We start from the raw sequence: 24045 nt of genomic DNA on the forward strand, positions 1-24045 counted from the left end.
GACTCTGTCCTCTTCCCTAGGAGTTCCTCATATCTGAGGACTTCAACAAGATGAACCACGTGAAGACGTATCCAGGTGAGGCCTCCTCCATGAGTATGTGTGTGGGTTCACTGAGAGATGTGCGGTTAGATACAGAAGATGTTGCCCTCTTTGGTTATGTAGTCAAGAGGAAAAGCCCTTTCTTGTCTGGTGAAAAATCATCTGGTGTGGTTTCCCAGCATGCCCTGGGCCAATGGCCCATCAGTTCTCTCTGTTAGGCAACTCTCTCAGGAATCACACACACACACTCGCTTCCCCATGCACACACTGTGCTATTTATATAATAGGAGAGGAATATATTTATATTCACCCAGCCTTTTCTGGTTGCCAGATATTCCGATTGTATTACTTAATGGGGGGAATATATTTGTCTGTCAAGTTTTATTGGGAAAAGTACTTCTCCTTGTCACTTAAGAATTCTAGTACTTGGAAATGGTGAGACATCTCCAGAAATAGTATCCTGCACATCTTCTATTGTCTATGTAATGCGAGTGCTACTCTTAAGATATGTTTTCCTATTTGCTGTGAAACAGTAGCAGAGACATAGAGGAAGTGAAAATAAAAATAGAGATAAAACAAAAACATAGCTAGAAATAAAGTGTTTGTGAAGTGAGGTCAGTTCTTTTAATGCACAAGCGGATCTCAGCTCCTAGCAGGGAGCAGGGAGTTGCATCGTGGATGGAAAGTACATTGTTATTACAAAAGCTGGAAGCTAAACTGTATTACTGTCAAAGCTGGAAGATAACAGTAGTAGTGGTACTAGCTGTAGTAGAAGTAGTAGTAGTTGTAGCTGAAGTAGAACTAGTAGTAGTCGCTGAAGTAGTAGTAGTAGTAGTAGCTAAAGTAATAGTGGTACTACTGCACAAACGATATGCCTTATGAAAGGTATGGTATTGATTGATGTTTGTAGAAAGTATTGTAATAATCCCGCCATTTTTTAAAAAAATTGTATATGTTGTAAAAAGTAATCCAATTGAGCGAGAAAAACTGCCCAATCTGGCAACACTCCCTTTACGTCCTCGCGCTCTTACCTCAGCTTAAATCAATGAGCTTGGGTAGTTGCTGCACTGTTTCCACAGAGAAAACGCAGCGATATCATCATGAGCAGTTCTAACTGGAGAGAAAGTGAAATCCGCGAGCTGCTGATCATGTGAGAGAAGGTGATGCAGTCGTGTTAAACAAAGACGTTGAAAGATGGTGCGATCTAAGAGAGAGGCGCAGAGGAACTGTCCTTACGAGGCTTTTGTCGGGATAAAAAACAAGTTGTCAGCAAAATGAAGAATATGTTGGCGTTTTTGCACTGGTAAATAGTTAATCGCTTTTGTAGCCTACACTCAGACGTGAATTCATTCTTGCATGCGGGTGTCTTCATTCACAAAAAAATAAAGACATTCGGGAATATGCAAATAATTCTAACGAGGTCTAGACTCCGGGCGCAGCCCCGCCTTCTCCAGTGAACCAAGAAAGCCCGCGCCGTGACGAACAGGGTATTTTACCCCTCGGTTTTACACAGGAAACTTGAGATAAGACGGTGAAATCACCGGGCGTGCCAAGCTTCGACCAAACCGGCTTGACAGTGTAGAAAGGCCTTAAGCTGGGGAGAGGGCAGTAGTGCGCACCTAAAAAAGCAGCCAACCAACACTTAACACAACACAACACAAACACACCATGGCGGGTGCTGACTGACTGCACACACACACACACCACGGCAGGTGCTGATTGACTGCGCGCGCACACGCACATATACACACACCATGGCGGGTGCTGACTGACTGCGCATACACACAAACCTCCGTTCCTAGCCTACTCACCGTTAGAAGAGCTGTAGGCGAAGTAGCCTCATCAGAGACTCTACTTGCGTTAAACAGCAAAGTCTCAGAGCTTGGCGTCTTAAATCTTTTGTGGACTTTTGTCAACAGCTTCTGCCTTTCTCTGCGTGCAGTATCACACAAAAATATGTAATGTTGGGTCGCCATGGTTGTTGTATATAGGCCATAGAGGGGGGTTCCGTTTCATTTAATATTGCATAGTTTCCAATAACTCCCGCTCAGCCCCTCGCAGCTTACGCGTGACCGTGGAGTAGTAGCAGGATTTGAATTAAGCTAACATATATAGATATTTGATATTCTAAAAAATAAATTAAAAAAATAAAATAATAATATAACTTCAGAATAATCTGGTGGGCCAGATATTATGTCTTGCGGGCCAGTTATGGCCCGCGGGCCGCCAGTTGCCGACCCCTGCTCTAGATGAAAAATTGAGGAAGGAGATAGGTCCCAAAGTTTGTAGAGAATAAGAAAGAAAGAAAGAAAGAAAGAAACTTAAGAACAATAGTGGACGCTGCATGCAGCACTCACCTCAATAGTAATAATAAAATAAAATAGAGTAAGTAATTGTAAGAGAAACTTAAACTGAAGTAGTAAGTAACAATAAGTAATTGGTCTCAAGAGTTAGCATTAGTCTCATTCAACACAAGAGATGGGACTCAGGAGTTCTGCCTGTCCCACATCTAAGTCAGTGCTGTCTGGTGTTTGATTGTCCTGATGTGTGTTTCGGTTCAGCCCATCAGAACCGCGTGTCGGATATGGTGTTCTCACTGGAGAGTGAGTGGGTGGTGAGCACCGGCCAGGACAAGAGCGTGAGCTGGATGTGCACCGAGAGCGGCAGCATGCTGGGCAGACACTACTTCAGCTCCTGGGCCTCCTGCCTCCAGTATCCTTCTGTTTCGACTTTATATTGACTAGGGGCGGGATACGGCGATATATCGTCACCCTTCCTCGTGTGATACGAGAATCGATGCACTGGCCCCAAATATCGATATATCTTTTGATTTAAATTAATATTATTAATATTTTTAAGAATTTATTTTGCATTTTTATGCTCTATTCGTGAAGAGTTAGACAATAAATATTGCCCCAAAATCCTTATCCTCATCTTCAAGCCGCTTATCCGGGGTCGGGTCGCCGGGGCAGCAGCTCTAGCATGCCCAAAATATTGATATTTTAATTAATAAAACAAGGCGATTCAACCAGATTTCCCCGCTCCTGAGTTGAGTTGGCGAACACATGAATGAAGAAACTTGAACAGAAGTTAACTAACAAAGACAAGTAACTGAAAAACTCAGTTTGGACCATGAATAAAGACCGAAATCCAGCACTTTACTGTTTCACAGGTATTTTTTATTCATCGTTAGAAATATATCGTGATGTATCGTTAACCAAACGGCTCGTCTTTGTATCACGTTCTACCATTGAACCATTCGTGTTAGAGTACCCACCACACTCATGTCCATGTGTATAACGCTCTTTGTTCATACACTGCAAAACAAACACTCAAATCCACTTCTTGTGTCACATTGTCGGTTGAACCAGTTTGGAGCACATCTATTATTTGAGGTTAGTTTTGCATAACTTTATTCATTTCAAATAATGTTTTACCCCCCTCTAATGTGTGTGTGTGTGTGTGTGTGGTAGTGTGTGAGCCCTTAACCCAGCCCGTCAGATACGATCAGGAGACACAGCACGCTTTTGTGGGCGACTACTCGGGTCAGATCACCCTGCTGAAGCTGGAGAGACAGACGTACTCCATCATCACCACCCTCAAGGGCCACGAAGGTGAGCCCCCACCCACCCCCATGTGCCCCCCAGCTGCAGCCATGTAGGAAGGAAATGGCACCAGGGGATTAATCTGTAGACTAGGGCCCCGTCCACACGGAGCCGATATTTTTTGGTGAAACCGCGAAAGTCTTGTGCGTTTCGGCCGACCGTCCAGACGGATCCAGCGGATCCGGTGCCCGAAACAGCACTTTTCTGAAACCATGTCCCAGGGTGGTTTCAAATATATCCGGACCTATGCGGTTTCGTGTTAGGATTTGTGTGGACGCCTGAAACGCAAACGATGACGTCATTGCCCCCCAACCAGCTGGGCGACGTCAGAGTTGCGTTGAATTATTATTATTTTTTTTAGTTGTATTCTTTTTGTAGCTTTAAATACAACCCCTTGATAAATTGAATTACTAACTACATTAAAAAGTATTTCTGCTAAATTTAAAAGGTTGAATCTCCTCGTGACTGAATGTTTGTATAGAGGGATTATTTGTTTATCAACACGGTGGATGCGCACTCAGAAAGATGGCAAAAAGAAAATTATTTTGACCGGTTGCCATGGTTATCTGTGTGTGGTTAATTTGCAGTTGCGGTGTTAATTAGCAATTTTGTCAGCTTTCTGTTACATTAAACTGTAATCAGAAAAAGCGGTTATATGCTATATACCCTATAGTATCTGTGGTATAAAGGCTGGGATGAAGTTCGAATTATAAATATGTACACTTTATTTTGAAAGTATAGACCGTCACGATTACCATTGAAACGAATGGCGCAGTGATTATTCTTCAAAACGAGAGCTGGTAAGTTGTGAAAAATTGACTAAACTGTAATCAGACAATGCGGTTATATGCTATAGACCCTAGAGTATCTGTGGTATAAAGGCTGGGACAAATTTTGAATTATAAATATGTACACTATATGTTGACAGAATAGACCGTAGCGATTTCCATTGAAACAAATGGCGCGGTGATTATTCTTCAAAACGAGAGTTGGTTAATTGTGAAAAATTAATTAAACTGTAATCAGACAAAGCGGTTATATGCTATAGACCCTAGAGTATGTGTGGTATAAAGGCTGGGACGGATTTTGAATTATAAATGTACAATCCACAACGTAAGCTCTCTGGCTCATAGCTCAGCGGACTAGAATACCTCCCGTTGCCACGTCGTAGCTACGGTCCGTCCTATTTATGTGAAAAACTTTATAGTTGGATTGTGAAACGCATGAAAATATAAATGAATGATCTTGATTTCTTTTCTTTGGCAAGTGACCATGGTATAAGCGGGATAATGCCCTTCGAGGTGTCAAAAACATGTTTGATCGATCGTAATTAAAGGGGACTACTTTTTGAGGGAGAGGAACTCAAACAGACTATACATTTAATAAGCATGCAATACGAATAGGAAAAAGCATAATTATTAATGTATTTGAATTGTTTTATTATGGTGGCAAGCAAGAAGTAGAATAAATGGGATAATCAGTCTTATTAAAAGGGTATCTCGTCTCTTTCTGCCAACGACATGCGCGTAGAGCGGGGAGTGACGTAGAGTGACGTAGACTGATAATCCCTCTATACAGCGCGCAGGCTGTATGCGCGCAGGCTTGATGCGCTCCACTTTTTTTGTGGAGAACCAGCGCCTTGAATATTTTCTACAGCGTTTCTACAGCTTGATGCGGTTTCGCAATGGATCCATCTTTACAGATATATTCCTGAACCGCATAAAACGAAAACGGATCGTTTTCACCCGTGTGGATGGGGCCTAGGAGTTGGCTGTTGCTCCTTCCCTTGACGCCTCATGAGAATTCAGAGTGCTTGCAGCAGCTATCAGGTTTACGGCTCCAAGCTAACCCCAATTGGCCCTAATCCACACTCACACACATACATGGACACGAGGGCCATCTTAATGGGGATCGCGTTAGATTTTTCGGTTTATTTTCCTAACTTTTTTTTGATTGATCAGACACACAACAGACCGTTTAGCGATGTGAGGCCAGATGAAAGGTGTAATGACTCACCGATTCCCCTTTTCTTCCCTAAACACTAAGCGCACGCACACACACACACGCATGCACACACGCACACCCTGACTGCCAGCTCAGCCACTTTATCGATCATATGTCTCTATTATCTCCTCCCATTAGGAGGGCTAATACTGCCATCCATTGTTACAGCTTCTGGAGCCAGAATGGGAAATAACCGATAGACAAGTCAAATAAAACCATCCAAATAACTATTTACGTCCTGGCTATCAACACAAGCCCCTTGACATGGAAATGGCAAATGTCGTCATCCCCCAGATTGTGTGTGTGTGTGTGTGTGTGTGTGTGTGTGTGTGTGTGTGTGTGTGTGTGTGTGTGTGTGTGTGTGTGTGTGTTTATGTGCGTGTGTGTTGATGTGCGTGTGTGTATATAGATTTTATTGGTATGGTTCTTAGCTTGTCCTGTAATCAACACACTGGGCCAGCCCCAGCCATGTGATGCAGCGCTCCCTGCAGCCACTGGCTGGCGCCAAATAACTGCTCCTCCAGGCCGCTCGCCGCGCTCACTCCCTCATCATCACATCCCTCAAACACTCATCTAACATGTAAAACATCTATAAATATACGGTAGGAGCTAAGAGAGGCAATAGAGGAAGCAGAAAATGGCATTTAAAAAAACGAAAAAAACTAAACGGTTCCCAACCTCTCTTTGTTTTTCCGCCACTGATAAGTGTTGCAGTTACATCACACACCTGTGATGGGCAGGAGGGGTTCCCCAGCTAATCAAAGGGAGACGCCCTGCTGGGCGCGGTCTCAAGTCTGATTTGGGCACCGTCAACTCCCAGGAGTATTCTCATAGCACAGGTCATTTACCAATATCTGAGGGGTGGCATCACATGACACTAAACAGCAGCCCTTAAATCTGACCTCCAGTCCTCCCTCCACCCCGCTCCCACCTCCAGGCAGTATCGGGGCCCTGTGGTGGGACCCGGTGCAGAAGCTGCTCTTCTCAGGGGCCTCCGACCACAGCGTCATCATGTGGGATATCGGCGGGCGCAAGGGCCGCACCCTGCTGCTCCAGGGACACCAGTAGGTGCACACGCACACGTCTTACACACACACGAGCACACACGCAGCGCTCTGACAGGGAGCCGTCGTCAGGTGGATGAGTTAAGGTTGCTAGGTGCAGTGTGTAGTTCTGAGTGAGTTCTGCTTATAGAGGGAGACCCACCCACGTGTTTTCTCTCTTTAACTCTCACTTAGTTTCAGAGTGCGTGTCTCCCGCCCCCCTCCCTGGTAACTGGCTCACCAGGCCTGTCACTCCCAGTTGGTCGAATGAAAGAAGGAGAAATACAATTAAAAGGAAACGTTTACGAAGTACAGTTTCCCCAAAGACAACGACATCCACACACCAATCCTCTCAGATCAGGCCAATATATTGATGTAATCCCAATTATCTCATACAAGACAACATTTTTGCTATTGTATTATTCTATTGTTGTATTTGATATAGTCTCTATCACGTGAGGTTGAGGTTTCTGATGTGTTAAAGTCCCGGCTTTGAAGTTAAAGTAGGATTTAATGAGGTCCTCTCATGTCACCCATATCCAAATTAATAATGGGGACTTCTCAATATGTTTTGTATTTAAAACGTGTGTTTGTCAAATGCCACAGTCAAAAGTGTTAAATCATCATCATCAACTTTTTGTGACATAACCCAAAAGAGGTTATTCATTTGGTATTCCTACTATGAGTCAAAAATCAAAATCATTGCAACCAGTTTTTTCTCACTCCATCAACTAACTAAAATTTAGGTATTGTGTCTTTTGAATTCATGAATATTGCTAATCCATCACACAACTCATTAGTCTCTCACTCTCTCTCCCCTTGTTCTCTGTTCATTTGTTTCTGGGCCGCCCAGCGAGCGAGTGCAGGCGGTGCGCTACCTACAGCTGACCAGACAGCTGCTGACCTGCTCTGTGGACGGAGGCATCACCGTGTGGAACATGGACACGCAGCGGGAAGAGGTTCACTAGTTCATAGAGTCTTTATTATACTGCACCACTGTGTGATGAGAGGTTCACTAGTTCATAGTCTTTATACTGCACCAGCATGTGAGGAGAGGTTCACTGGTTCATAGTCTTTATTATTCCTCACCAGCGTGTGATGAGAGGTTCACTAGTTCATAGTCTTTATACTGCACCAGCATGTGAGGAGTGGTTCACTGGTTCATAGTCTTTATTATACTGCACCAGCGTGTGATAGATGAGAGATTCGGAGGTTCACCGACTGAGACAGAGCTGTCTCTAGAGCTGGGGTCCTCTGACTGAGACAGAGCTGTCTCTAGAGCTGGGGTCCTCTGACTGAGACAGAGCTGTCTCTAGAGCTGGGGTCCTCTGACTGAGACAGAGCTGTCTCTAGAGCTGGGGTCCTCTGACTGAGACAGAGCTGTCTCTAGAGCTGGGGTCCTCTGACTGAGACAGAGCTGGGGTCCTCTGACTGAGACAGAGCTGTCTCTAGAGCTGGGGTCCTCTGACTGAGACAGAGCTGTCTCTAGAGCTGGGGTCCTCTGACTGAGACAGAGCTGGGGTCCTCTGACTGAGACAGAGCTGTCTCTAGAGCTGGGGTCCTCTGACTGAGACAGAGCTGTCTCTAGAGCTGGGGTCCTCTGACTGAGACAGAGCTGTCTCTAGAGCTGGGGTCCTCTGACTGAGACAGAGCTGGGGTCCTCTGACTGAGACAGAGCTGTCTCTAGAGCTGGGGTCCTCTGACTGAGACAGAGCTGGGGTCCTCTGACTGAGACAGAGCTGTCTCTAGAGCTGGGGTCCTCTGACTGAGGCAGAGCTGTCTCTAGAGCTGGGGTCCTCTGACTGAGACAGAGCTGTCTCTAGAGCTGGGGTCCTCTGACTGAGACAGAGCTGGGGTCCTCTGACTGAGACAGAGCTGTCTCTAGAGCTGGGGTCCTCTGTGTGTCTTCAGGCTCCTCAGTGGCTGGACAGCGACTCCTGTCAGAAGTGTGAGCAGCCCTTCTTCTGGAACATTAAGCAGATGTGGGACAGCAGGACCATTGGCCTCAGACAGGTAGCCACACACACACACACACACACACACACACACACACACACACACACACACACACACACACACACACACACACACACACACACACACACACACACACACACACACACACACACACACACACACACACACACACACACACAGTATAGCTGTAGAAGCCATTATGTGTGCAGCAATCTTAACAACTGTACAGAAGAGTTTCAGCCACAGCTGAGAATGCACACACCTGGCCACCTCGGGAGCAATGTCTGTCACCCTGACACTTCCTGTTCCCAGCACCACTGCAGGAAGTGCGGCCAGGCCGTGTGTGCCAAGTGCAGCTCCAAGCGCTCCACCTTCCCCCTCATGGGCTTTGAGTTCCAGGTGCGGGTGTGTGACAGCTGCTTTGACACCATCAAAGAAGAAGAGTGAGTATGGTAGAAGATCTGTGTCTGTCCATCGATAGTGTTATAAAATAAAAAATGTAATAATATAATGTGTTATTATGTTAATGTTTATATAGTTTTTTTTATGTAGCAGTAGTTACGGTGTGGCCCTTATTGGATTCCTAAATGTGTTATTGGATACATCGTACTGGGATGTACCACGTACTGTAATCCTGCTTTCCCTCTAACTCACTTTACCTGGCAACTACTGTGTGTGTGTGTGTCTGTCTGTAGTCGGACGGCGCTGGCTACCTTCCACGAGGGGAAGCACAACATCACCCACATGGACATAGATCCTTCCAGAGGCCTGATGGTCACCTGTGGCAGTGATCGCATCGTCAAGGTCTGGATCCCTCTCTCGTCTCTGTATATATAGCTTCATTTCTCATCACAGATTGCTTACTACATTCAGTGATGTGGGGAAACACTGGAAGTAGAATATGATCTAGCACCTTAAGCCATATCAGATGGGCTGTATCCAAACCAATGGAACATGGATCATCATTTGAAACATTGACAGTAAGGCCATGCCTATTGGGGAGCAAATGTGTTAAATGTTAATTATGATTTGTTAAAACCACAGACAATTATATACACAATTTACAAGATTCACATTTATTAGATAACATTATAATAAATATTAATATACCATATATTCAAATAATTTGTTCATGTAATATAATGACTCTAATTACTTAAAGGTACAGTGTGTATCATTTAGTTGCATCTAGTATAATGTACTTGGCTTAATTATTATTTGAATCTATGATGGTATTTTACCACTATGGATGATAAATACATATAACAGACAGGGATAATTGTAGGTCTATGATGGTAGTTCACCACGATGGATGATCAGTACATATAACAGATAGTGATAATTGTAGGTCTATGATGGTAGTTCACCACGATGGGTGCAGTAAGAGGAGAAATGTAAATAGGCTGTTACCTCTGACATGTCTCTACATGTACATTGACCCTGAGGACTCTGACAAAGACCCCCCATTGTGATTAGAAACGGATTAATCGCAGGCTAGAGCTGTCAAGTGTGTGTGTGTGTGTGTGTGTGTGTGTGTGTGTGTGTGCGTGTGTGTGTGTGTGTGTGTGTGTGTGTGTAAATATATAACATCCCGACGGCTAGCTACAAATAAATCCAAAATCCGGGATCAATGGCCCACCTGTCTGTCTACCTACTGACCCGCCTTCCTGCGGACTCTTCTGCTTTAATCTGCTGCTTTAATCGGAAACAGACAAATGTCATTAGATACCAATGACTGAGGTCCGGTCATAGTGTGGACCCCACTGAACACTGGTGGACGGCTGGTGGGATGTGGCGGCTTCAGCGGGTTGTCATGACGTGTCCTTCTCTCCTCAGATCTGGGACATGACGCAGGTGGTGGGCTGTAGCCTAGCAACAGTTTTCTCTGCACGCTGAACGCCGGCGCCATCCTTCAACAAGAACCCCTACCCCCCCTAGTCTCCGCACACTTCTGCGCTGAGGAGGGGGATGCAGTTGTCATGGAAACACATTGATGTTTTTCACCCACTGTATGCCTAAACTCCCTTAACCACCACTGGGCTTACTGTTGTGTGTGTGTGTGTGTGTGTGTGTGTGTGTGCAAATGCTCCTTTGTGCTACGGATCAGAGCTGATACCTTGTATTGAATTTGCCATCAACAAATCATTTTGATCCGCTTTGTAAATGTTTGTGTAAAATGATTATTATTTTAGGCATATAATTATCTCAAGCACAATGTATGTGTGGCTGTACATGTTTGCATTCCCTCTCTTGTCATGATTGGGTCCCTAACCTTTGGGAAGTTATATTTGTATAAGTCATGGTATGCACAGCCTATTTCTAATTGTCTCATTTCATCCAAAGTCAAATCAATGCATCTTATTCTCAGCGTCACAAGGGCCTGCTTACTGCATTCCAATTGTGTGTGTGTGTGTGTTTGTGTGTGTGTGTGTGTGTGTGTGTGTGTGTGTTTGTCAACTTGTTAATCTTTCAATCTGCCCATGAGTTCCTTGTCCCCCCCCACTAGTCTGCCTTACTCGACTCTCAGGAGGTCCCATGGTGGAGGTTAGGGTTTGGTTAGCTACTGGACCCTCTAAAGCAACCTGACCTTGGAGTAGCCGCTGAGATGTATGGAGAGCTCCAAAGAGCTCTTTAGATGAAGCCCCTACAGATGGATGCTGTATAACACAGCAGCGATGATATAGAGGAGACTCGAACGCCTTTGTTTTGAGACTGAACTTTGATTTGTTACGGGAGAAGAGGGGTCTCCCCCTTAAGGCCCTCAACAGGTACTTAAACTAGGTGTATGCCACAGCACTAGCGGTGTGTTTAAGGCCCTCAACAGGAACTTAAACTAGGTGTATACCAGAGTACTAGCGGTGTGTTTTTCAGAGCTCACTTCCTCGGTTGCCTTATTTAGGAAACACATGAACATCCTTAGATCTTTAGGGATCTGCTGATGATCCATGTTCACTGAGACCCTCTGAACCCACTCATGTTTGTATTGCTTCCAGCGTATTCGTTCTTTTCATTCAACACTATTTAAAGTTTCCTCACTAATTTGGTGTCCTGGTCTCCTCTCCTCACTGCACTGCACTTAATTGCACAAATTGTGGTTTAAAAGAAAACTGATGGTGATTTGGTGTTTTTTTTCTTCATGACCATGGTGGATGAGTCGGACTGGTTGAGTTGGACTGGTTGATCTGGGTGTGGTGGATGAGTTGGACTGGTTGAACTAGGCGTGCTGGATGAGTTGGACTGATTGAACTGGGCATGGTGGATGTAGCATTCTCTGTTGGTTAGGTGTGGCCAACATGGTAACAGTGTAGACTTCCTTAACTCTATCCTGAATGTTGGCTGATTAAAGCAGGAACATAATGTTAACCTAATCCTAATCTGTAGAAACATTCCAGTTCTTTGATCTTAATGTATATTTATATTGGTATTGGATGTATTTTTACGATGGTTTCTGCTGGTGCCCAAGTGTTGTTCCCTTTTCTTATGACACAACGCCTCCTGCATGTTCCCCGGGGTTATCTGCATGGGAAATAAATGTTTGTGACAAACTACACAGTGGTCTAGTGAAAACAAACGCCTACCAGTCACACAACATACTGGGACTGCATTATACGGGGGCCCCTCACAGTCCCCAGAAGGCGCCGGATATCTCCATACACCACGACCCTGATAGGCCCCAGAATTAAGATAGGCTGGCATCTGCTCCTGCTGGCAGGGCTGCTCCAGGCCCCTACACCCCTTCAGGGCCCCTACAGGGCTCCAAGATGGTACCTAGAGGATACCTATTGGGCCCCTACAGGGTATCTATAGGGCTCCTACAGGGGGCTCCTACAGGGCCCCTAGAGGGTTATGAGGTTGCTACAGTACAATCAAGATTCAATACAGCCAATGGCAGAAGATCTGTGACATCACTTGGTGGTGTACTTTCTGCTCAACCCCTCCGTTTGTGAGGGGGAGATATAGGACACGAGAAAAGGGAGGTGGATGCCATGTACAACTAATGAATCACATCTAAAAAGACTGGATATGAGTTAACCTTTAGTTCCGGTTTAGTGTTACAGCCGTAGAACTTCACCAACAGCATGAGTATCAATGATCTACTTCTTAGTGAAAAGGTCCACTCTTTGTTTTTGCAACACTGCAAAATGTAGTTGCATATTTAGTTAGAACTAAAACTCATTTCTGGGATTCTCTCTTTCTTTAGCTCCCTCTCTCATATCTGCTTGTATAAGACAAACCCTTCCAATATGTTCTGTTGTATATCTCAAATAATAGTATTTTTAAGAACGATATGATACTGACATGTAGCTCTCCCCTGTCCTCCCGTGGGTCTGGGAGAGAGAAACTGAACAATGCTAAATAAAGACATTACAAACAATGATCCTTCTCCACATTTCTTCACCAAGCACACCAAGCGGACTCAAAAAGAAGAGTTTTCACAGCTGTTATTTTATCTCAATCTAGCATGTGTTTACAGAACAAGTTCAACGTTTCAAGGAAGACGTGTTATTAGTGGATAAGAAACATTAATATTGCACATTTCCAGTGTGATGCTGCCCTTGGGGGGTGGGGGGGATGTAGCAGGCACACTTGATCTTCAGTCTGAGCTCAGCCAGGCGAGGAAGCAACAGTAGCAGCAAGCACAACAACAGCAGCGCACTTAAAGAGAAAGAAAAAGGACATTTGACGAGACAGACAAGGACGACAGTTGGCGATGATGAGACTAGAATGTCACGTTGCGTGTGTGGCCATGGACGGACCTGTGATACAAATGTGCACTGTGTGTGTGGGGGAGAGGGCGAGAGTGTGTGACTTTGGTCACATCAGATTCCCATCTGATTGACAACTTTCTTGAAGTCACTGAGTGTGATAGTAGGGCGAGACTTATTGTGCACCTGTGTGTGGTAAGCTTGCACTCTCATTTTAGTTTATGTTCAGAAAGACCGAGAATAAGTGCAGCATCACTGATAAAACATGCTTCAAAGGTATTCAGGTAGTAATTAATCAATAATCAATACATGTCAAGACATTCACAAACAGTTAAAACATGTTAAATACAAAATAATTTTGCATGTTGCGAACTTTGAAATTGTGGATGTTAATTAAAAGGGAAGGCTGTGTTTTTTTCCAAATGGATTATAACCGTCCTGACAAAGTGTTCCTTGTGATAATAGCTCAACTGCAAAATGAATAGGAAGAAAATCTGATTAATGTTGATGTCTTTGTACTTGGCCGGTGTACATCCCTGGGTTAGGAGACCTTAGCTTGGTGTTAGTGCTCACTTTAACACGCCTTAGAGCGTGGAGGTGAAAAGAGGTGCAGCTCATTAAGTTACTGATGCTTCTGTTGCCAGTGCACAGATTAAGGTCCTGAAGTGCACCTGTGTGGGCCCCTGAACCCCTAACACGGTGACTGTATCCGGGAGGGTCTGCAGGGGCTTCAGTGGGCCTGGTGACTCTTGGCCAAGTCCTCCAGTGAAGACATGAACTTCTGCTCCTCCAGGGAAGAGCTGCGGGTCCAGGCCAGAGGCAGGTGGGCGGACACCATCTTACGGTCTGAGGGTACACAAATGGTCACACTTTAAACACATCCATGGACTGCCTCCCAAATTGTGGTGATGCTTAGGATTTAGCCTTGAATTAAGGCAATAATGTTTTCAATCACGACTGTAAAACATCCCGGGTCTATCGGCCAGTGAGGACAATGGGCAGCTTAAATGTTTCCGTCCGCTTGACCGAATGGAGCCATAAGATTGCTTTCCCCACCATGAATGTCTCCACAATGTATGCTGGGAAGCATTGAGCCATGAAGCGGCCCTCTTGTTTGCTCCGTCTCCGCTGAGTGAGGCCCTGACCCGCTAAGTCAGTGGAACCATTGTGTTGTGGGAGTTTGTAGGAGGACTGTAATCTGCGGCACTATCTGGCACCAAAGCTGCCCACTGCAGCTGCTGGGGACAAAGGCCATCAACAAACACACACACACACACACACACACACACACACACACACACACACACACACACACACACACACACACACACACACACACACACACACAAACACACAGACACTGGCCAACAACCAGCCCCTTCTCAAGGCCAATCACCCCCAAACACACACCAAAGCCCACACACACACAATGGCAGACTATCCCCAATTCCAAGCCTCTATTCCTCTATTCTGTATCTCTGTTTCCAGGGCGGTGATGAATTCTCCTCATGCTTGATGAGTTCATCCAGGCTAACCTGGGACAAAGTTTGATTTGAATGGATTTATCATGCTTTCTTGTATTGCTCTTGCTTCGTTCATTGATGCTTTGGTTCCCAGTCTTCTGTTGATAACCTACCCTGATCAGAGGGCTGATGCACTGCCCTTGGTTAGGAAAACCCCACTGTCACTTGAAGTCAGTTATCATGGGTGTATATCAGGAGTGTGATTGGTGTATATCATGAATCTGATTGGTGACACCATGATTCTAATTGGATGAAACTAATAGGTGTAACACCATGATGCTATGGGTGTGTCTCTGTATTGTTTGTGATGGTCGGTGGCCCCAGGCAGCCTACCTTGGTAGAAGTGTCCGCTGGGCATGGTTGCGGCGGCATCGGAGACGGCCAGCCACACAGCGGTGTCAGCCCCCTGCTCCGGTGTCCGCAGGCTCTCCCTCATGGAGCTGTGGAACTCTGGCATGGCGTTGGCCACCGCTGGAGAGAGAGGGTGGGGAGCAGTCTAGATATACACGTGGTGGTTGGGTGTGTGTGTGTGGGTGTTTGTTGGTGTGTGTGTGTGTGCGCGCGTGCGTGTGTGTAGGTGTATGTGGGGGGCGTACCTGGGGTGTCCACCCAGCCGGGGTGCATGACGGAGAAGTGGATGTTAGGGTGACTCTTGGCCAGCTGCTCTGTTATGACCACCTGCTGTCTCTGTAACACACACACACACACGCTCACACACATGCACTCACGTCAAATCTTTATATTATGGATATATTTTCCATGGGTCTCATTTTGATGAAAGTACATTCTTGTACGTTCTAGTGTGAGCTAGTGACCTTGTTTTCATTCTTGGAGGCCGGTTGCCTGGAGACCCATTTTATGTGTTTTGTGTCTATTCTTGTGGCAGTACACAGTATGTGTTTCTATGGCAAAGGGATTTAGCTCCTACTTGAACAGGTACAAATGTCATTGTTATGTATATACTGACTTGCTGAGAGATTTGTACATTAATTCTTCATCAAAAAACTATTCATCATGCCTCTCTCTTAAGGTTTGTGCGCTGCCTTGTCAGGCTGTCTTTAAAACAGTGATCTCCCCAGTCGCTGGAGCAGGCTGGGTAAATCACCGCTCATCCTCCCAATGAGACACTCTCGCCACAATACACGCAACAATTACATCTGGAACCTACAAAACACAGGAACCATATATTTGCCCCCTCATCGCACCCCTCTCCATGCCTAACTGGAAATATGTTTGACCAACATCTGTGGTGATGACCGACATCTGTCGTGGCATAGGTCTCTTCCCTGACAGCGGGTGTATGAAGGCTCCGCCCTCACCTTGTCAGAACCATAGACTGTGTACCACATGGCCCCTCACACAATGTTCAGCAAACAACCCATTTTGGGTTTTAAAGAATCAAACAGTCAAACAGGACCTCCCTAAACAGCGAGATGAACACGCCCCAAGGCCCTCGCCCAACAAATGATCTGCTTTGTGTTACGAGACAGAGATCCCCATTGGTCCAGTGGCCTCAGAAGGGTGGCAGGTCACCCAGCGCCGGGCCAGGCCTCAAAGCCCAGGACTAGGTTTGTGGGCGGTCTTAGTTGGTCTCTGGTCGCTGCCTGGCTCACTAACAGGTCATGGCTGCTGCTTGGTCTGATCAAAATGTCCCCCCCATGTAATGATAGAAAACCATTCAAAATAAGAGACAGCAGAGGCCTAGTAAGGTGATGATTAGGAAATGTTATAAATGTTACTGCCGCAAGGAATGAAGGCATTATCTCCTTTCGTTTCGTAATCCTTTCGACCAATCGGATGGTCAAGTCTACCCTATGCTGAAGGAGATAAGAAAGGAAGCATTGAAGCACCTTTCCTTAGCATTTAGAGATCAAACAGCTCTTACCATGGCTGCAAGAGATACATCCGGCTCATTGCATGAAAATAAGTAACTGAGTGCACTCCCTCACCTTGCTCTGTCTGAACCGCGGCTCCTCCCTCACCTTGCTCTGTCTGAACCGCGGCTCCTCCCTCACCTTGCTCTGTCTGAACCGCGGCTCCTCCTTCACCTTGCTCTGTCTGACCGTGGCTCCTCCCTCACCTTGTTCTGTCTGAACCGCGGCTCCTCCCTCACCTTGCTCTGTCTGACCGTGGCTCCTCCCTCACCTTGCTCTGTCTGAACCATGGCTCCTCCCTCACCTTGCTCTGTCTGAACCTTGGCTCCTCCCTCACCTTGTTCTGGGCGTACACCATTGCTCCATCGTAGCGGCCCCGGTCCGTCTGCAGGTTCCCGGTCCTCAGCTTCTGCACCAGCATGCCCCCTGAGGAGACTGTGACCTGGGCAGCAGGTAGAATTATGACGCATTACCAATTTTGGCTTCTAAAGTGGCCACTATTACAATTGTCAAATATTGACCGCTAACAACTTCAATATATAGAGAGGGCTTGAAGTGGCATGTATGTTAAAGCAACGTCCCAAATGAGCGAATAGTGAGTACCTATAACTTGATTATAGAAGGTGTGAAGCGTTGTGTGTATACCTGTGTATTCCGTTCTCTTCTGTTACCACACATATGTCCTATATTTTGTACATGTGCTGACCTACATGCGGTGACCACAAGGTGTGAGAGGACAGGGAGGGAGGGAATTATTAAGGTTACGGTGACCTTTCACCTCACCTCTTGAATGTCCCACTATGTCTCCATTAAAGGGTTTGCGTGTGCTTGTGTGCATGTACGTATGTGTGTGTTCATGTGTGTGCGTGTGGTGGTGCGTGTGTGCATGTGTGTTATTGTGTGTGTATGCGTGTGCGTGTGTGTGTGCGCCATAGGTTTGAACACTCACCACCCTGGGCTCGGCACTCTTCTCCAGTAGAACAATAAGACTCTTAGTCAGAATGTACACACCTAAACACAGACAGAAGACACTTTATTTCATCAATCATCCGTTACCCGAGTGTGTGTGTTTCTGTGTGTTTGTGTGTGTGTGCATGCATGTGCGTGCGTGTGTTTGTGTGTGCATGTGTGTGTGTATACTGCTAACCCAGGACATTGCTGGCAAAGCTTTTCTCCAGCCCCTCTGTGTTCTCCTCCCTCTGGCTCATTATGCAGCCTGCATTGTTGATCTGGACACACACACACACACACACACACACACACACACACACACACACACACACACACACACACACACACACACACACACACACACACACACAGGTTTATACTTAGAAACTTAAGTTTGCTTTTATGTCCTAAACAGATTTGTATCTTTAACTTATCTGTCTCTGTAAAGCAGTGTGAGAAATGTGTATTATTATTATTATTATATTATAATTCTTAGTAATATTCTCATGATTCTCACCAATACGTTCAGGGACTTGTACTTCCTTTTGAAGGACTCTGCAAACTCCCACACCTTCTTGGTCTCAGAAAGGTCCAGGATGTGGACAAAGATCTCCTGAAGGTTCATAAACGAAACAGAGGTGTCAGTACCAAGGGTTAGGGTTAAGGTTAGGGTTAGGGTTATTCTTAACATATCTTCCCTCAATGTGGTTGAACGGCAAGAATCCCCAGCGGTATTCTATACGTGCAGTGTTTATAAGGTTAACAAACAGTTCCCCGATGTCTCCTTGTAAATACGACCATAGTAGTAATCATAAATGGACCAGTGCCGACAAGAAGTAATGAAGGAGTTGGACTTTGATGACAAACACACAGCATGAATGCCCGTTCAGATGGACAAGAGCTTCATGTCAGTGACCGAGCCATTCTCATCCCGGGTGTAGAGGGTATAATAGGCTGTTTGTGTCTGTGTAGACCCCACGCTACCTTGTTCCCGGACTCCTTCACGATGTCCACTCTGGCCTCCTCTGCCTTGTCCTTGTTTCTGCACACCATGTGGACGGTCCCACCTGGCAGGGAGACGGCACACAACCTCATCCTGGGCTCTTCCTCTTCTCTACAGGCTTCTCTCATTGCCGGCATATCATAGCAACACGGTTTATTTTACTTCAATGTTCCTGCCTATTTTCAGTGTCTTAGACTTCGTCCTTTCGGACTTGCAGTCCAGAAATAGCTCATTTGTGCAGTTTCTGCGGTTCAAAGCAACAGGCTGTCTCTGTGACTTATTATAAACATCATCGTTTTTACTTTCCTATAAAGAGTCAGGTAACTTATCAGAACATTAGACATTATGTGTATAATGTAACGTTCCACTCAATTTATAATTGAGTTGTGAGGGTAATAGACTGTAGTCGGTGAATGTGGTTGGCTGCATAGATCACCACGTGTCGGGCCTTGGTCTTGAAGGTTATACCTTCATTTATAACTGTGTGTATTAAGTCTGTGTGTGTGTGTGTTTCAGACTTAAAATGAGTACTGAAAATACATTAGTGGAAGTTGCTCTCTTGACCCTCTAGAACATATTATAAATACCGATTACAACTCAACTTTGAGTTCATCATAACCATTGTTAGACAAACCAAAGACAATTCCACCTCCTAACTCATAAGAAGCATGTAACACAAAAGTTATGTATTTCATAACTGTGAACATGCCCATCCAAAGCATAGCAATTTCTTCGTGTCATGTCATCTATAAAAAACATATAGCATATCAAAGCTGAGAGTGACTGAAACTAAAGGCAAAAAAAAATCATGAACAACCACAATCGGATAATCCAGTGTCTGGGCAACATTTTGCAAACAAACAGTGTTTCCAATCAAAGTGTAGATAAGATAGGGTTTTACAGGAAATAGGTAAATTTACTTCGTTCAGCCATCCAATTGCGATTGTTTGGCTTGGTGTCACTTAATTCTATTTGCCCTGACCTTTCAAATTGTATTTTTTATTTATGTTGCCATGAAAAACCCTCTAAATGTTGCTGTGGAAACATCCCAGCTGATCTGCAGAGGCCCGGCCGTGACAGAGAGGATTCAAAAATTAAAATTTTAGCCACAAAATTCTAATTTGGGGCCTTCAAATACTTAGTTTGTGGCTTCAAAATACTTGTTATACTTGCTCACACATGCTTTTGGCAGGGTATAAATAATATATACATTGTTTTCAAGGAAATCCTCAGGGCATTATTTTGATTTCTTCCAAAGATTCCAGAGGAGGGTAAGTGGAGGTCGCTCACTGAGATGTTTCCAAAGCAGGTGTGCATCCCGCTGGGCGCGGAACTGACATCACTAATAAGAAAATAAGTAGAACAAAACGAAATCCTCCATGTCCCCCTGGGGCTCCGTGGGTCTGTTTTCTGTGTGATCATGTTTTTGTAATAAAGGAAGCAACATTGACTATGCATTTTGTTGTTTTGTGGATTATTCCTAATGCAGTACTGATAAAAGGCTGCAGTTAAATTCCCAGTGTAATAACAGCTTCAAACACTGTTTTATAAAGCAGGTTGGGAGGCAGATGTGGGTTTTATTTTCTGGTTACGCTGGTTCCAGTAGCGGTCGGCTGTGTTACAGCATTATACATATTCGGGTTAGAAAATACCACGCTCACTGGTGAACACACGATACCTTTTCAAATATTACGTTAATTTCAGTGCATATGTTGTGCAGGCTAACCCTTAAACTTATAAAGTATTGTTTGGTAAGCTGGACCAACTGACTAAATTAAAAAAACGAATCTGCCAAATAACTGAGGAAATTACAAAATAACTGAATATATAATATAATATATTTTGCCTTAATTATATACATTTTCTTTTTTTCCTCCTCCTCGAGGACTGTAATGGCCAGTTTAGTGATTTACACATTAAGAAGTTAAGCAAATGTTACCAATGGAATGTCATTGTAATACCAATCTTCGGTTAGGTGTTAATGATAATATTTAACTAAATAATATATTTAACTCTATAATATTTTGGCTTTTGAAATATTGTGTACAGAACGTTATGAATCTGACAGGAGGCTAGTGGCCCTACCTTTCTTAGTGGTAGCTGGGGCTGACAGGAGGCTAGGGGCCCTACCTTTCTTAGTGGTAGCTGGGGCTGACAGGAGGCTAGGGGCCCTACCTTTCTTAGTGGTAGCTGGGGCTGACAGGAGGCTAGGGGCCCTACCTTTCTTGGCGATAGCCATGGCAGTGGCCCTGCCGATGCCGCTGTTGGCTCCTGTGATCATGAATGAGCGGCCGGCCATGGAGACCTCCAGGTCCTTCTCCACAAACCGCTTGGACGCTGATATGAAGGCATTCCTAGTTGACACACACACACACACACACACACACACACACGCACACACACACACACGCACGCACACACACACACACACACACACACACACACACAATTAAGACTCTTTCAGGTAAATGTCAATCTATTTTTGTCAATCTGTGCGTGTGTGTGTACACGTGTGTGTGTACGTGTGTGTGTACGTGTGTTTGTGTGTGTGTGTGTGTATGTATGTGTGTCAGAGAGGTACTGAGGAAGACGAGCTCAGGCCTGGACGGACGAGAAAGGGCTCCCTGTTTTACAGTACAGACACAATGCGGCTCAGAGAGAGACGGGGTCCGGTGAACCCCGGGCCCCGGGTCATCCAGACCCCCACGGGGACAGACACAGAGAGGCCCAGAGAGAGACGGGGTCCGGTGAACCCTGGGCCCCGGGTCACCCAGACCCCCACGGGGACAGCAGTGTCGGCGCGTTTGTGCGAGTGAGCAAGTGCCTCAATTAGTCCCATTGTCCTGGGGAGAACTTAGTGAGGGGGGGGGGGGGGATGAAAGGCTTAATGGATGCTCTGTTCAGTGGTGTCAAGCAGAGAGCCAGTAGTGCTGGGCTGGGGTCAAACGTTTGTCTCTCTGGAGTAGGAAAAGATAACACAGAACAAAGCACATTGACCAGGAGCCCCAGCAGAGAGCTGGTCGGAGGACAGGGGCCCCAGCAGAGGGCTGGTCTGAGGACTGGGGCCTCAGGGGCCTCAAGCCACCGCAGGGCGACAGTAGCTAAGGGAGGTAGAGTAGGTTGACCTGTATCCTGAAGGTTGCTAATTCGATCCCCGGCTCCTCCTAGAGTGTCGAGGTGTCCCTGAGCGAGACGCCTCACCCTGACTAGACCTAAATGTAAAATGTTAACGTAACATGGGGGCTACATCAGGTGTTCCCTGCTTAGGGGCACTCAGATTCAAGTGGAATTAGGTTTTTATTAAGCCCATGTTTGTTAAGGTCTACATTATTTAGTATGTTTATCTTGATTCTTTATCTGACAATTCTCAAATGTACAATCATATCATATCTCAACCGTATCCTGGAGTCCCCCTCAGGGATGAACACAGCCCATTCTAGCTCTAGCGCTCCACACGTGACAGCATGGCTGTGCGGACAGCAGACCGTAAGTCTCCTCACTGGGATGGTAACTGGCACATAACCAAGATTCAAAAGAGGAGGATGAAAAAAGAAGGGAGAATGTCTTAGAAGGAAATAAGTTGATTTAACCATTATTTGTATTACGGCCTCTTCAAACGTGTCCTTTATCGCTGGATGGATATGTTTTAGTAGTAGGCCTGTGTTATTTACCTATAAAGAAGCAAACAAACAACACTTTTTCAAAGCACTAAGTTCCTCTAAGTTTTAAGAGAATGGATGGACACCCGAAAATCCCCTGCAGCAAACCCTGAGTGTACTCACTTAGTGAACTCGGTCACTCCCTTGAGGAACCAGGCGGAGTTGCGGTACAGAGACATGGTCCTTCTCCTCTCGGTCCTCGGTGCGCTCTCTCCTACGCTTTAATAGGAGCGCCGCACCACGTGGGGGCTGATCCACAACCCCGGGAGGCTGTTCCATTACCCCGGGGGGGTCACACCTTCGCGGGGCCCCTAGCGAGCCCTAGTGGTTCAGCTTCTACAAATGGCTGATTAGATTCGCCCTTTTTAATTTCGTTAATTAAGTGTCCACGGTTCGGTGACATTTAAAAACACATGTGGTTTATTTTTAGGCTGTATTATAAGGATATATGTGTGTCAGTATTTCCTCGCGTCACAATCGAAGGATTTAAAGAAATGCTCATTTATTTTTTAAATCCATGCTATAAGCCGAGCTCCTTTTCATAATGATGGTATTATATTGGTATATTGGTATAAAATGGAGATGCTGGCCAGCTTTGATTGAGCATTGTCCTAGAAAGCGGAGGCTCCGCCGCCTGCCTTCCTGTATGACCCGTTAATCAGAACCCTCCACTGTAGAGAGGGGCGTGGCGTCATGACCAGGTGTTGCGACACCTTCGCGTTCAGCCAGTGAGTTCAGGTGCCGAGCAACGTCTTCGCGACTCCAGATAGAAAACTGTAGCAGTGGGACCTGTACTTCGTGGATCGTCGTATGCGTGTGTGTTCTGTGTTTAATCCGGGGTCAGCATGGTGAGTAGCCCTACCCAGCCCACCCAGCCTGTAACATCTTTGCGCCTGTAACATCTACCAGCCTGTAACATCTGTGTGTAACGCGCTGTAACAGCTGTGCGTAACGCGCTGTGTTAACACCTGTGCGTAACGCGCTAACCCTGCTGATGAGGGTGTCTGTGCTGGACGCCCTGTGCCGTTGAACCTGTCTACACCCTTTATGATTAAGGGTTGCACTGCGCGCACACACACACACACACACACACACACACACACACACACACACACACACACACACACACACACACACACACACACACACACACACACACACACACACAGTTGCACTGCGACTTCTATTGGAGTTAGGTTAAAGTGCCAAGACATTCGTTTGTGCTATTCTTTTCCTTGTTTTTTTTTTATAACTTAACATAAAGTATTTGATGTAGGAAGTAAACATGTATAGCCTACCTACCAGACAAACATAATTTAGCCAATGCCTACATTTCATTGTTCAAATATCTGGTGTTGACAGATGCTCAAGGGCAGAGTCATTTCCATTTTCAAGTCCCGAGAGTCTCGTTTGTTAAGCGGTCCCAATAGGCCTGCAGAGAAGCTCCATGTGAAAGAATATGGATACAGCTTCAGTTGTATGCACATGCTTGTCTGAGTAACCTATACATAGATACACATACCTGCGGGCATTATAACCTCATTTCAGCTATATATTAACCACATGTGGACCGCTGTCACTCCCTTCATGAATGTCTTAGCCTCCTGTAGTCGATTAGTATGCACCCAGAAAGTCTTTCCAATGTTCTTTCTTAGTTTTTC

The 24045-nt window shown here is 45.5% G+C and overlaps 2 protein-coding genes across 2 annotated transcripts in view; one reads left to right on the forward strand and one right to left on the reverse strand.

The window, feature by feature from the left end:
* The window catches only part of wdfy1 (WD repeat and FYVE domain containing 1), a gene marked incomplete at its 5' end in the record, with an annotated part of 23126 nt that extends 10080 nt beyond the window's left edge, over positions 1–13046 (forward strand). Inside the window, 9 exons of the mRNA XM_079732558.1 lie at positions 21–75; positions 2601–2751; positions 3541–3653; positions 6586–6712; positions 7545–7650; positions 8603–8704; positions 8981–9111; positions 9364–9472; positions 10505–13046. Coding sequence (XP_079588684.1) covers positions 21–75; positions 2601–2751; positions 3541–3653; positions 6586–6712; positions 7545–7650; positions 8603–8704; positions 8981–9111; positions 9364–9472; positions 10505–10564 — 954 coding nt within the window. The 3' untranslated portion in view covers positions 10565–13046. The remainder of the gene's footprint in view (positions 1–20; positions 76–2600; positions 2752–3540; positions 3654–6585; positions 6713–7544; positions 7651–8602; positions 8705–8980; positions 9112–9363; positions 9473–10504) is intronic.
* A 1058-nt stretch (positions 13047–14104) lies between these two features.
* Positions 14105–22571, reverse strand: dhrs12la (dehydrogenase/reductase 12-like a; the record flags this gene model as incomplete). Its single annotated transcript, XM_079731641.1, has 10 exons — positions 22508–22571; positions 20946–21079; positions 18707–18789; positions 18240–18335; positions 17919–18000; positions 17721–17782; positions 17109–17213; positions 15494–15584; positions 15231–15368; positions 14105–14220 (listed from the first exon to the last, which is right to left on the reverse strand). The coding sequence occupies exons 1-10, from the start codon at positions 22561–22563 to the stop codon at positions 14105–14107; spliced, it is 963 nt and encodes a 320-aa protein (XP_079587767.1). The 5' UTR covers positions 22564–22571.
* Positions 22572–24045: the final 1474 nt, after the last annotated feature.

Source organism: Pollachius pollachius, assembly GCF_949987615.1.
Source record: "Pollachius pollachius genome assembly, chromosome: 3".
NCBI classification, from domain to species: Eukaryota; Metazoa; Chordata; class Actinopteri; order Gadiformes; family Gadidae; genus Pollachius; species Pollachius pollachius.